The 12,500-nt window shown below is 61.2% G+C and overlaps 2 protein-coding genes across 6 annotated transcripts in view; one reads left to right on the top strand and one right to left on the bottom strand.

Annotated features, from left to right (window-relative positions):
- SLC25A6 (solute carrier family 25 member 6) overlaps positions 1-12,500 on the top strand; it is a 248,017-nt gene that overhangs the window by 2,720 nt on the left and 232,797 nt on the right. The gene's annotated exons all lie outside the window — the stretch shown is intronic.
- Positions 4,193-12,500, bottom strand: part of LOC306651975 (granulocyte-macrophage colony-stimulating factor receptor subunit alpha-like) — a 16,791-nt gene continuing 8,483 nt past the window's right edge. The window contains exons 5-9 of one of the 2 annotated variants that reach the window (XM_079124996.1): positions 11,369-11,508; positions 8,418-8,577; positions 7,457-7,559; positions 4,997-5,075; positions 4,193-4,602 (exon numbers count right to left, since the gene is read on the bottom strand). In XM_079124996.1, coding sequence (XP_078981122.1) covers positions 4,525-4,602; positions 4,997-5,075; positions 7,457-7,559; positions 8,418-8,577; positions 11,369-11,508 — 560 coding nt within the window. In that variant the 3' untranslated portion in view covers positions 4,193-4,524. The remainder of the gene's footprint in view (positions 4,603-4,996; positions 5,076-7,456; positions 7,560-8,417; positions 8,578-11,368; positions 11,509-12,500) is intronic. The other variant, XM_079124995.1, reaches the window with a different exon arrangement.

Raw genomic sequence — 12,500 nt, forward strand, 5'->3', positions numbered from 1 at the left:
GTTTACACACAGGGCTCTGTGGGAATTCAGGACAGAATGTTTAAGGTCCCACCTTTTACATTTTTTTTTCCTATTTTACTTTTTTACTGAATTTTTTTATTAAAATATTTTTTATTTTTAGAGACACGGTGTGAATCGGCATCGGTACACTTGCATATTCTGGGTATGCGACTCCATGTGGCTTCCCTGCTCCGCACCGAGAGTGACACATTCTACGACGTGGGTTTTGCACGAGCTCGTGTGGCGCACCCAGCACACTCCGGGGAGCACCCGGGCGGAGCACCGGGGCCTAAGCACCCTCGACCTGCCATCTCAGCTCCGTCTCTTTACCGGTGACACACTGTCGCCAGTACCCGGGTTTTGCGATGGGCGGTGTGTGTGTGGTACCCGGGCACTCGCCCCCAGTGCCGGGGAAGGGCTCTCCCGTGGTCAGCCCTGGACGTGGGATGGAAATGACCCGCTGCCGATTTTAGGTGGAGGGTCCGAGGTGGCGCGTCTACGTGTTCTGCTGCGTTTGCGGAGCGAAGGTTGCTGCGAGGTCCTCTGAACGCCCCTGTCGGAATGTGAGGGGCCAAATCTGGACGGTCCAGCTGTGATGGGCACCCCTGGAGGAGACGAGGGACAGAGGGAGGGACAGAGGGAGGGATGCAGATCTCTGTCGATCTGCAGTGGCCCCCTGGGGCTCCTGCGTGGACCGCTTGGTCCCCAGAGCCGCAGAGTCCAGAGTTGAAGCCACGGGTGGACTATCGGGGCGGGGCCTCTGGGAGGCGGGGCTTCTCGGAGGCGGGGCCTCCCGAAGGCGGGGCTTTTCAGAGGCAGGGCCTCCCGAAGGCGGGGCCTCTCAGAGGCGGGGCCTCTGGGAGGCGGGGCTTCTCGGAGGCGGGGCCTCCCGAAGGCGGGGCTTTTCAGAGGCAGGGCCTCCCGAAGGCGGGGCCTCTCGGAGGCGGGGCCTCCCGAAGGCGGGGCCTCTCGGAGGCGGGGCCTCCCAAAGGCGGGGCCTCTCGGAGGCGGGGCCTCTCGGAGGAGGGGCCTCCAGGGGGAGTGGCCTCCCGGTGGCGGGGCCTGGTGCGAGCAGCAGGCTCCGGGGTTGATTCCGAGACTATATCGTGTCCCTGGCTCCTGCCTGGCTCCGTCTCTCCGCGTGAGCTGAGCAGCGTTCCTGCCCCACGCCCGCCCGTCTGCCATGATGCGCTGCTTCATCTCAGGCCCAGAGAAGGGAGTCGGCCCGCCATGGGCTGAATCCTCTGCAACTCTGAGCAAAACCTCTCCTCCTCCTCGAAGTCGTTTTCCTCGGGGGTCTTGTCACAGTGAAGAAGGGCTGCCTGGCGCACCCAGGGAAGAGGATGGAGCCCTCTGAGCCCGGGTCCCTGCTGACAGAGGTGACGCTTTGCCCGTCCGCCCCACGACCACAGGCATGCACGGGGGCTGCCCGCCCAGCACGCAGGGGTCGAGGAGCAGCGCAGTCCTTTCAAGCTTCTGCTCAGTCCCAGCCACGACTGCTTGAAGTCCCAGGGCCATGTCCGGGGGTGTCCCACCGTCTCTGCTTGCGGGTAGGTTGGCATCTGGAATAGCTTTTTACCCAAGGAGAGCGGAGTTTAGTAGAAAATAAGAGAAGGAGCCAGAACTTCCAAATCGGAGCCCTGTCACTTTGCAGTGAAGGGGCTGAGGGGTAGTAAATGAAAGGATTTCATGTGGCTCCTCCTCTGTGTCTGTGTCTCCTCTTCTGTCTCTTGTGAGGACACGGCCATGGCCTCAGGGCCACCCTGACACAGGAGGATCCCAGGATCCTGCGCTGGAGGCCATCCTTACCAGGCCTGGCCTCTGTGACCCCACAGCTGCCTGCGGGATTCCCCAGGATGAGGGGCTTCCCTAGTGAACATTCCCAGTGAAAGCACATCTGGCCACAAGCTTTGCAGCATGAGTCACCCGCACGATCTCGGGGGGACACGTGATCTCCCCATGTCCCTGTGGCCATGACAATGGACGCGGGAACCTCCCATGGACACCCCAGGACCTTGATGCGATCTGCACGGTGCCGATGGGCAGTGCGCGTGCATCTGCCTGTCCGAGGTCTTTGCCAGCACCGAGGGCGTCCCAGCCATTGTCCCAGAGCCTCTCCAACGGGGCCAGCGGCCAGGGAGCAAGGGTGACGCGCAATCTGTTGTGTCCTTGGGAGCATCCTGGGTGGACACCATGAACCCTCCTGTGATTCTTCCAAACCCAAAGAAAACGGAGAGTTTCCAGAGCTGTACTGGGCGAACACTATCACCCTGAAATTCCCGTCCACCTGTCCCCGGTCCAAGTGTCTGTCCTCCAGATGGACGTCCACTCCAGGACCGGGGAACGGGACCCGATTGAGACATAGCATCTTTCCAGGGGCAGTGAGTGCAGGTCCTGAGAGGAGCTCCTCCTGGGCAGGTGGCCCTGAGGCCATGGCTGGAGGGCTGGGGCCACCAGCCCAGGGCCCCCTGGAGCCCAGGAGCTGGAGAGGTAGGAAGGGGCCTCCCTGAGCCTGTGGAGGGCTCAGCCTCTGGTCCCAGCCTCCGCCCTCCAGGCTGGGCCCTGGCCTCTGGTCTTGCACCGCCGTGGTGGACCTGTCCCTCCTTCTCTGTCCGGCTCTGGCTGTGGGCCTGGCCTCTGACCCGGGAGGTGGCCCTGGGTCTCTGGCTCGCTCCCAGGACACAGGCACCGTCCCCTCCCTCCTGCACCCGCGCCTCCTCTCCCTGCCTCCTCTTCTGCCTTCCTGGCGCCGGCCGCTCGGACTGGGCTCTCCCATTTCCACCCGCCTTTCCTGCAGGACCGGGGACGCTGGTCCTCCCTGGACCTGGGCTCCGTTTCCCAGAAGCCCTTATCTCTGAGCTCGGCGGTTTGCACAACCTTGTCCAGTAATCTCAGCGCCGCGTCCGCCCCGGCCCTTATCGGCGGCGACACTTCGAGCCTGTGGTCCTGGGGTTGCGACAGGGTGGCCCTCGGGCTCCGGGGTCCAGCTGGCCGGGGAGATAGCCAGGGCATCCCTGGGGGGGCGACGTGGCCGCTTTTGATTTCTTCACACAAAGGAAGGTGCCGGCTGTTAGCGGCTGCTTATCTGGTCCCCGTCCTGAGCAGAACCCGGCACGTTTTGCAATTAGAATCTTTTCTCATCGGCCGCCACTGGACGCAACCCAGGCGGGCCTAACCACTGGGCCACACCCCCAGCCCTCTTTATTTTATTTTTTTATAAAAAATATACATGACTTAGGGCCTCCCTAAGTTGCCGAGGCTGGCCTCCAACTTGTGATCCTCCGGCCTCAGCCTCCAGAGCCACTGGTATTAAAGCTGTGCACCACCACCACCCGCCGCCGAGCTTGCGTTACTTAATGGGGTCATTTCTCGATTCGGGTTTGGACGATCACCGTGAAGCGCACACGCCCTGGGGTCCGGCATGAACTATCCAGACGTGCCTGTGGCGTGCCTGAGGCCAGACCTTCATTTTTTTTTTTTTTTTTCTCCTATCCACCAGCCTCACACACCATTCCCCAAACTCGGTGATCATTTTATCCTGCATTCAGGTTGACTTTTTAAAAAATTTTTTAGACATTTCTATTCATAACAAAGAACCTGCCTTTGTTCTCTTTGCACACCTGGCTTAGTTCACAGACCGTGACACCCTCCAGTTCCATCCCTCGGGCTGCCCGGGTCGGCATTTCCTTTTTCATGGCCGAGTAGTATTCCACCAGGTGCAAAGTCCTTTCGCGGAGAAAGACTCTGGGTTCCTAAGACGCGTCTCACGGCAACAGGGTTAGGATGTGATTCACCGCGGGCGCGAGGCCGGCCGTTCACCAGGCGCGTCTGGAAACCCAGGAAGGCCCGCGAAGCCCACAGCGACCGAGATACGCGGCTGACCTGTCCCCGCCTCAGAAATGGCTTCTGTTTTCTTTCTTTTTTTTTCCCCCTAAATGAAAGTTTATTTTTTCCTGGGAAAACGGAGAGGTGTGTTTGAGTCAGAGGACAGAGAAGAAAAAATCCCAGAGGTTTTGGAAGTTCCCACACGCCTGCCGCCGCCCCGCGAGGTCCCCACGGGGACGCTGAGCTGCCACCTCTTCCACTTTAGGAGGGACACTCTGGGGACGTGTTTGCTTATGAAGAGACACAGGGACGGACTGTTTTATTGCATTTTTTTTTAGTACCAGGGATGGAACCCAGGGGTGCTTCACTTCCCCAGCCCTTTCAATATTTTATTCAATATTTTATTGCTAAGTGGCTGAGGCTGGCCTCCAACTTGCCATCCTCCTGCCTCAGCCTCCAGAGCTGCCGGGATCACGGTGGGCACCACGTGCCCATCTTCATGGTTGATCTTTACCCTGGTGACGGAGCCAGCGGTCTGGGCGTTACTGGCAAACGAGCTTCGCTGGCAGGTTTGGCTGCAGGTGGTGGAGACCGAGGCAGGAGATGTTCATAAGCACCGTGAAGTCCCGGGGGAGGAAGGGCAGCTTCGGAAGAGGACGGTGGTGTTGAGATGGAACTCTCTGCGCGTCCACAGGCAGATTATGGTGATTCGTCCACAACCAGGACTTCCTCGGGTTCCTGGGAGTCTGGTGGAGGACGGGACTCTACCCAGGTGACCTGAGAGGGAGAAGAAATCACCCGGGTGAGATGGTCCACAAGTGACCCGTCTGGTCGTCCCACCAAGAAACCATCTAGGAGACCAGCACTGTCCACAGCCCCCAGAAGGTGGAGACCACCCAAGTGTGCGTCGGGGGTCCAAGAGATCCACAGAGCCGTGTCCAGACAGACAGTGGAGTATTACACAGCCACGAAAAGGAACGGATCGCTGACACTTGCTGGGAAAGTGAAGACCAAAGAGGAGACACAGACACAGAGGAGGAGCCACGTGGAGACGGAGGCAGAGGCTGGAGGGCTGGCGCCACCGCCCAGGGCCACCTCGGGCCAGGCGGAAAGCTGTCCTCGGGTCCCCTCTGCTCAGCTCAGGGACCCCGTGAAGTGGGCATCCACTCACCTGGCTTGACAGGAAGACGCCGGTCACCTCCCCTTTCACCTGGGGGATGGGAGGGAACAGCCTCCGCCACAGCGAGGACCTGAGGGGTGGATGGGACGTAAGGGCAGGTCCCCGGGCTGCCCAGTGGACGGGGCCACGACCCAGCACCACAGGAAGCCTGGGCCAGCCCGGGGCCGGCCACACCTGCGTCCAGGATGCGCACCAAGAGCTGGTGCCCAGGGCGTCTCCTACCTGGGGGCACCTGACCCCACGTCCCGGGTGGACGCTCTGCAGCAGAACAGGCAGGAGGGGGCAGGATGATGGACCTGGGGGTCAGTCACCCCCCGGGGAAGGTGAAGAGATGCTGGCCTCCACCCTGGCTGGGGAATCTCTCAGAGTGACCATCACCTTAGCACTGAGGGACCAGGTGTCCAGCCCCCAAGACTGACCATCACCTCAGCACTGAGGGACCAGGTGTCCAGCCCCCAAGACTGACCATCACCTCAGCACTGAGGGACCAGGTGTCCAGCCCCCAAGACTGACCATCACCTCAGCACTGAGGGACCAGGTGTCCAGCCCCCAAGACTGACCTTCATCTCAGCACTGAGGGACCAGGTGTCCAGCCAAGACTGACTATCACCTCAGCACTGAGGGACCAGGTGTCCAGCCCCCAAGACTGACCATCACCTCAGCACTGAGGGACCAGGTGTCCAGCCCCCAAGACTGACCATCACCTCAGCACTGAGGGACCAGGTGTCCAGCCCCCAAGACTGACCATCACCTCAGCACTGAGGGACCAGGTGTCCAGCCCCCAAGACTGACCTTCATCTCAGCACTGAGGGACCAGGTGTCCAGCCAAGACTGACTATCACCTCAGCACTGAGGGACCAGGTGTCCAGCCCCCAAGACTGACCATCACCTCAGCACTGAGGGACCAGGTGTCCAGCCCCCAAGACTGACCATCACCTCAGCACTGAGGGACCAGGTGTCCAGCCCCCAAGACTGACCATCACCTCAGCACTGAGGGACCAGGTGTCCAGCCCCCAAGACTGACCTTCATCTCAGCACTGAGGGACCAGGTGTCCAGCCAAGACTGACTATCACCTCAGCACTGAGGGACCAGGTGTCCAGCCCCCAAGACTGACCATCACCTCAGCACTGAGGGACCAGGTGTCCAGCCCCCAAGACTGACCATCACCTCAGCACTGAGGGACCAGGTGTCCAGCCCCCAAGACTGACCATCACCTCAGCACTGAGGGACCAGGTGTCCAGCCCCCAAGACTGACCATCACCTCAGCACTGAGGGACCAGGTGTCCAGCCCCCAAGACTGACCATCACCTCAGCACTGAGGGACCAGGTGTCCAGCCAAGACTGACCATCACCTCAGCACTGAGGGACCAGGTGTCCAGCCCCCAAGACTGACCATCACCTCAGCACTGTCCTGGGCCCCCCTTAGCCTGAAGTCCTTCGGGAGGAGAAGCCCTGGCCGGGGGGGATGCCCCCCTGCCTGTGAACGTGGACAGCTCTTGCCCAGGAAGTGCGCGGTCATCCGGGGCCCGTGGAGTCCGAGTCCCTCATGAAAGGGCAGTTGTTCTCCAGGCGCAAGTGACCACGCGCAACCCGCGGAACTTTCGGTGAGTAAGGCGCAGGGCAAGATTTGCACCTGGGTCCCATCCGGGGGTGGAGGAGCAGTGCGGCTCTGCAGCGCCCCCACGGTGGGACCTGGAATTGCAGGGTCCCCTTCAGGGATTAACGCTGCCTGGGGCAGATGAACGCTGCACCTCTGTAGCGCCCCCACGGGCCGTCCAAGGAATTGCAGGGTCCCATCCGGGGATTAACGCTGCCTGGGGCAGGTGTACACTGCACCTCTGCACCGCCCCCATGGGCTGTCCGAGGAATTGCAGGGTCCATCCGGGGATTAATGCTGCCTGAGGCAAGTGAGCAGTGACGCTCTGTAGCGCCCCCAGAGGAGAACGGAGGAATGGCAGGGTCCCATCCGGGGATTAACGCCACCTGGGGCAGGTGCACAGCGCGGCTCCACAGCGCCCCTAGGGGTCGTGGGAGGAATTGCAGGGGGTGGGAGCAGGTGTAGTTGCCTTTGCAAATTCGAGAAATGGAGAAATTTGCCAAAGTCACATTACAGCCCCTTCTTTTGTTGCAATGCTGGGGATGCAGCCCACGCCCTTGCTGATGGACGTCAACCGCCTGGCTGCGATCGACTCGCCCAGCCCTCTTATAATGAGCCCCTGATGCATGATGGTCTCTGTCCAGTTCCAGAACATTCCCATCACCGCAAAGGAGACCCTACACAGGTGAGCAGTCCCTCCCACGCCCTCCTCTCCACCCTGAGCAACCGTCCTTGCTGGTCTCTGCGGGTCGGCCTGCTCTGCACATCTGGTCTAAACAGTCACATGGTCCCCCATCTTGGGTATCTGGCTCACTTTGCTAAGCGTGATAGTTTCAAGGTCGCCCAAAGTCACCTTTTGCACAGGAACATCAGGACCACAGCGGACAGGGTGGCTGCCCCCGCCGTCAGCACAGCCAGGGTCACGGGGACGCTGACATGTCCCTCTTCTGGGTTGCCTGGTGGGGAAGAAGAGCAGAAGGTCACGAGGGACCAGCAGGCGGCTTCTGCGCACAGGCCCTTGCTGATTTCAGGTGGGGCAGAGGCTGCAGGTGAGGCTCTCCTGGCACAGGGACCCGGGGGCTGGGAAAGCAGCGCTGAAGGTCACTGAGAATCTGCCCCCGCCTGCTCTCTGCCCACCTCCACCTGCCCCGTCTGTGTCCCTGGCTGCTCCACGTCCCGGGCCCCTTTTGGACACCCAGGGCACGAGCCCAGCACGGGCCCCGCCCAGTATAACCTGTGTGACGCGCCACACTTACGCCCACAGAAATGGACGCCATCGTCCACTCCTCCCACAGCCAAAGGAATGAATATGCAACAGTGGAATGTTCCAGGTGGATGATGTCCATGGGAAGGTGTCCCCCGCTCCTCCCAGGTGACTGGATCAGCCCGGCGGCTCCAGACACCCAGGGGAACATGGATTTCTACAGCTTTAGGTCCCCTGGCTTGTGGTCCCTTCTGACAGCAGGCTCTAACGTGGGCTGGAACATGGCCACCAAGAGGGGACAGACCAGCGTGCCCAGCGTGGGGACCTGGCAGAACCATTCTCCAGAGTCCCCGTGGGGTCCACCCACACCCTGACTGACAGGTGTCATGCGGTTGGATTTGGCCATCTCGTCTTCAGGACCCCGAGGGCAGCACCTTCCCAGGGAATCCAGGAGAGCGAGACCCCAGCCTCAAGCAGCCCCGGGTCAACCCTCGGCCACGTCTCCCGGCAGCGCCGGGGTCGGGTGCCGGACGGAGCGGGAGGGTCCTCCCCCCACCGCGGCCAGCTCAGCGTCCACGTCGCCTGGAGCTGCCCGGAGGCGGGCGCCTACCGAAACGCAGCGTCCGACTCCACTCGCTCCAGATCTCGCCGCGCAGGTGCTTGACCCTCAGGCGCAGGGTGTTCTTGGCGCTCGAGTCGGAACTGGGCAGCAGGTAGACGTTCTCGGGTTGTCCCCGGAGGAGGACCTTGGGCATGAGCAGGGACCCGCGCTGGGGACCCAGGTGGCACCAGGGAGCGCCAGGCAGGGAGGGCGGCCGTCCCTGAGGGTCCTGGTCACCTGACCCCAGGGCCGGACGGGACGGGCATCTTCCACTCTCCCCGCCCCAGGCCACGGACGGGCTGCAGGTGCTCTCCTGGACCAGTGCCCTGACCACCCCTGGGTGGGTGTCCACTCTGCAGAGGCTCAGAAGAGGGGACTGGGCAGCCTGGTGGTCAGAACAGCAAAGACCACGTTCCCTTGGTCCACGGGGGAGCTTTCTGGGCTGGACAGAAGCAGGGGAGGACCCTGGGCCTCCTCTCAGGCACCCCGGGAGTCCAGCTGAGGCTCACAGAGGATGGGCACTTCCCACGCTGCCCCCAGGGGGACCCTGACCCTCCTTCCGCTTCACCTGTGTGCTTGGCAGGTGTCGCTAATGGGGTATTTAACCCCAGGAAGCCAGCTGCCCAGCTGGAGGGCGGAGGCTGAGGCTAGAGGCTGAGCCCTTCCACGGGCTCCGGGAGGCTCCTTCCCGCCTGTCTAGCTCCTGGGCTCCAGGCGGCCCTGGGCTGGTGGCCCCAGCCCTCCAGCCTCTGCCTCCGTCTCCACGTGGCTCCTCCTCTGTGTCTGTGTCTCCTCTTCTGTCTCTTGTGAGGACACGGCCATGGCCTCAGGGCCACCTGACCAGGAGGGGCTCCTCTCGGGGTCCTGCACTACCTGCCCGAGGTCCCGTCTGCAGCTCCAGGTGGAACTGAGTCTGGGGCGTCCTGTCCCGTCCCCGTGACCTCTGAGCTGACGCCTGCCAGGGGCTGGTTTGCGAGCAGAGGCTGCTCCGTCTGCCGCGTGGACCGGGGGCAGCAGGTCCAAGTGGGCCGGGTCTTCGGCCCCGTGGGACACGGGCTGGGCGGTTCTGCGTGGCGAGGCCGCTCGAGGCTTAGGCACAGGACGCCGGGAGGGAGGAGATACTTACGGGGTCCCGCTTGGGGAAGCCGCTCTGCAGAAACAGACATGGGGAGAGCGGGTCACTGATGTGCTTTCTGCTCCGCGGCCAACGGGACAAGGGACAGCAGGCCCTGGACTGTGGCAGAGCCATTTTGCTCCGAGGCCGTGAGAGCTGCCACAGGAGCAGGCGAGCCGCCCACCCTGAACCCCTGGCCGGACGACTTCCTTCCAGGAAAGGGATGAAACGGAACACGCTCGTGAGATCCACCGCGGCGCGGCTTAGGGTCGGGAAGCGGCCGGCCGAGGCCATGGGCACCGTCTACGTGGACACGGCCGCGGACCTGCTCATCTTGCTCTCGTCCTCCAAGCACCACGCCCGTCTTTCCCCGAGAAAACCGCCGCGTTCTGTGCGAGCCGCGCCCTCCCCTGCGGGGTTGGAGTTTGCGGCTGCTTATTTTCTGAGCTCCCATCTGGGGGTCAATAAGCCCCGTGAGCATCTCCCCGGAGAACCTTCATCTTGGGCGCTTAGTTCGCAGTCCCCCAGAACGGCACACAAATGTTTCCCTCACTGACACGCATGTCCCTTTCCCTGGGCTGACCTGCCTCCCAAGGTTCTCTGCGATGATGAAGGAGAAGAGGGCGGACTCTCCGAGGTCTGGCAAGGGGTGGACGTGCGGGTCACCCCTGGGCCCTGGGAGTCACCTGCGTGTGGTTATCTGGGGCCACTCGTGTGTAGTTACTGATCTGATGTCACCTGTGTGCACGTACCTGCCTGAGGCCACCTGTGTGTATTCACCTGTCTGCTCTGACCTGTGAAGGTCACCTGCACGGCTTTACCTCTCTGAGGTCACCTGTGTACAGTCACCTGTCTAATGTCACCTGAGTCACCCGTACGGACTTACCTGCCTGAGGTCACCTGTGGGAATCACCTGAGAACAGTTACCAGCTCTGCATAGTCACCTGATGAGGTCACCTCTGCCTGGTTACCTGTGTGGGGTCAACTGAGTGTGGTCACCTAAGGTCACCTGGTGCTCACCTGTGGGGGTCACCTGTGTGTCTCCCATGTGATGTCACCTGCTTGAGACACCTGGGTAAATCACGTGAGGTTACCTATCAGCTCTGTGTAGTCACCTGTGTGTGGTCAGCTGTGTAGTCAGCTGTGTGTGGTCACCTGTGTGCGGTCACCTGTGTGGTCAGCTGTGTGTGGTCACCTGTGTGGTCACCTGTGTGGTCACCTGTGTGTGGTCAGCTGTGCGTGGTCACCTGTGTGTGCTCACCTGTGCGTGGTCACCTGTGTGTGGTCACCTGTGCATGGTCACCTGTGTGTGGTCAGCTGTGCGTGGTCAGCTGTGCATGGTCACCTGTGTGTGGTCAGATGTGCGTGGTCACCTGTGTGTGGTCACCTGTGCATGGTCACCTGTGTGTGGTCAGCTGTGCGTGGTCAGCTGTGCATGGTCACCTGTGTGTGGTCAGATGTGCGTGGTCACCTGTGTGTGGTCAGCTGTGCGTGGTCACCTGTGTGTGGTCAGCTGTGCGTGGTCACCTGTGTGTGGTCACCTGTGTGTGGTCACCTGTGCGTGGTCACCTGTGTGTGGTCAGCTGTGCATGGTCACCTCTGTGTGGTCACTTGTGTGGTCACCTGCGTGTGGTCAGCTGCGAGGCCACCTGTGGTCACCTGTGTGCGGTCGCACCTGTCCTCGAGCCCAGGGAGGCGCAGGGCACCCGCGGGCTGGGGTCGGCCGTGGCTCTCGGGGTCGGAGCCCAGAGCGTGAGTAACAGACGGACAGACGGCCCTGGACTGAGGAGAGACGGAAGGAAGACCCGGAGGAACTTCCCGGGAGAGCAGGCGGCCGGGCCCGTACCGTCCTCTGGACGTCCAGCTGGTACTGGAAGGTGCTGCTGGCCAGGTCGAACCTCCTCCGGGGATTGTCCCAGCGGACGACGTGGCTGCGGCGGGATCTGTCGTAGCCCACGGTGACGTTGGCTGGCGGGTTGTACTTTTCTGAAATCGAAACGCAGACGAGGCCGCCCGGTGTCACGTGCCCTGCAGGGCAGGTCACCGCAAAGCCACCCGGGCACCAGGAGCCGCTGGACACAGGCCTCCGGGGACGGCGCAGCCCAGCTGGCCAGAGCGCGCTGTCAATCATGGCGACTCCCAAGCCGGGTTTTGCAAACTCCCCCGAGTTCAGGCAACCGCCAGACCTGGGGGGGGTGACCGAGGGACGCGCATGCCCGTCACCGTGACCTGCCTGACGTGCGCGTCCCTGACGGGGTCAGAACAGGACACCCCTGGCCCGCGGGTGGTTTGGAGCTGACGCAAGAGAATGAGAACGAGCAGGAGGAAAGCCTCCTTGAACCGTCTCTTACCTAACGCAGCCCAGCGAGGTCGAGAGGGTCCGACCGCGAGTCCCCTCTGGGCAGGTTTTACGCTTCATTTTAATTTGACTCGATTTTTATTTTATTTTATTTATTTCATCTTATTTTTCATTTATTCTATTTTATTTTATGAAAGAGTTACGCTCACCCTGAGGGGCGCTCGGCTGGCGGCTTGTGCAAGCCACACCTGAATCCCTTCTGGGCAAGTTTCACATTTTCTTTTCCTTTCTTTTCTTTTTTCTTTTCTTTTTACCAATTCCCCTTCCTCTGTCTCCTCCCCTCTCCCCAAGGGACATGACCCAAACCCCTAAATCTAACTGCTTCTTTGGGGAGTTTTCGTTTCTTTCCTCTGAAGCCCCCCAAAATGCACACACAGGGAAATATGAAAAAAAATTGGAAATAAAAATCCAACGTGTCTGCTTTTCTCTGCGAATCCGTCCTTTTGCCATTTTAATTTGCAGGCCCCTGTTACAGAACTTAACAGACTAGAAGAAAAGGTTTTTTTTTTTTTTTTTTGATTTTTCTGCCCCCCTGCAGGCTGCACCCAAGAAAGCTCAGATGCGCCTTTGGGAGAAAAATCTCTGCACCCGATGAGCTGATCCTGCGTTGGGAAGGTGG

Source organism: Sciurus vulgaris, assembly GCF_902686455.1.
Source record: "Sciurus vulgaris genome assembly, chromosome: X".
Classification (NCBI taxonomy): Eukaryota; Metazoa; Chordata; class Mammalia; order Rodentia; family Sciuridae; genus Sciurus; species Sciurus vulgaris.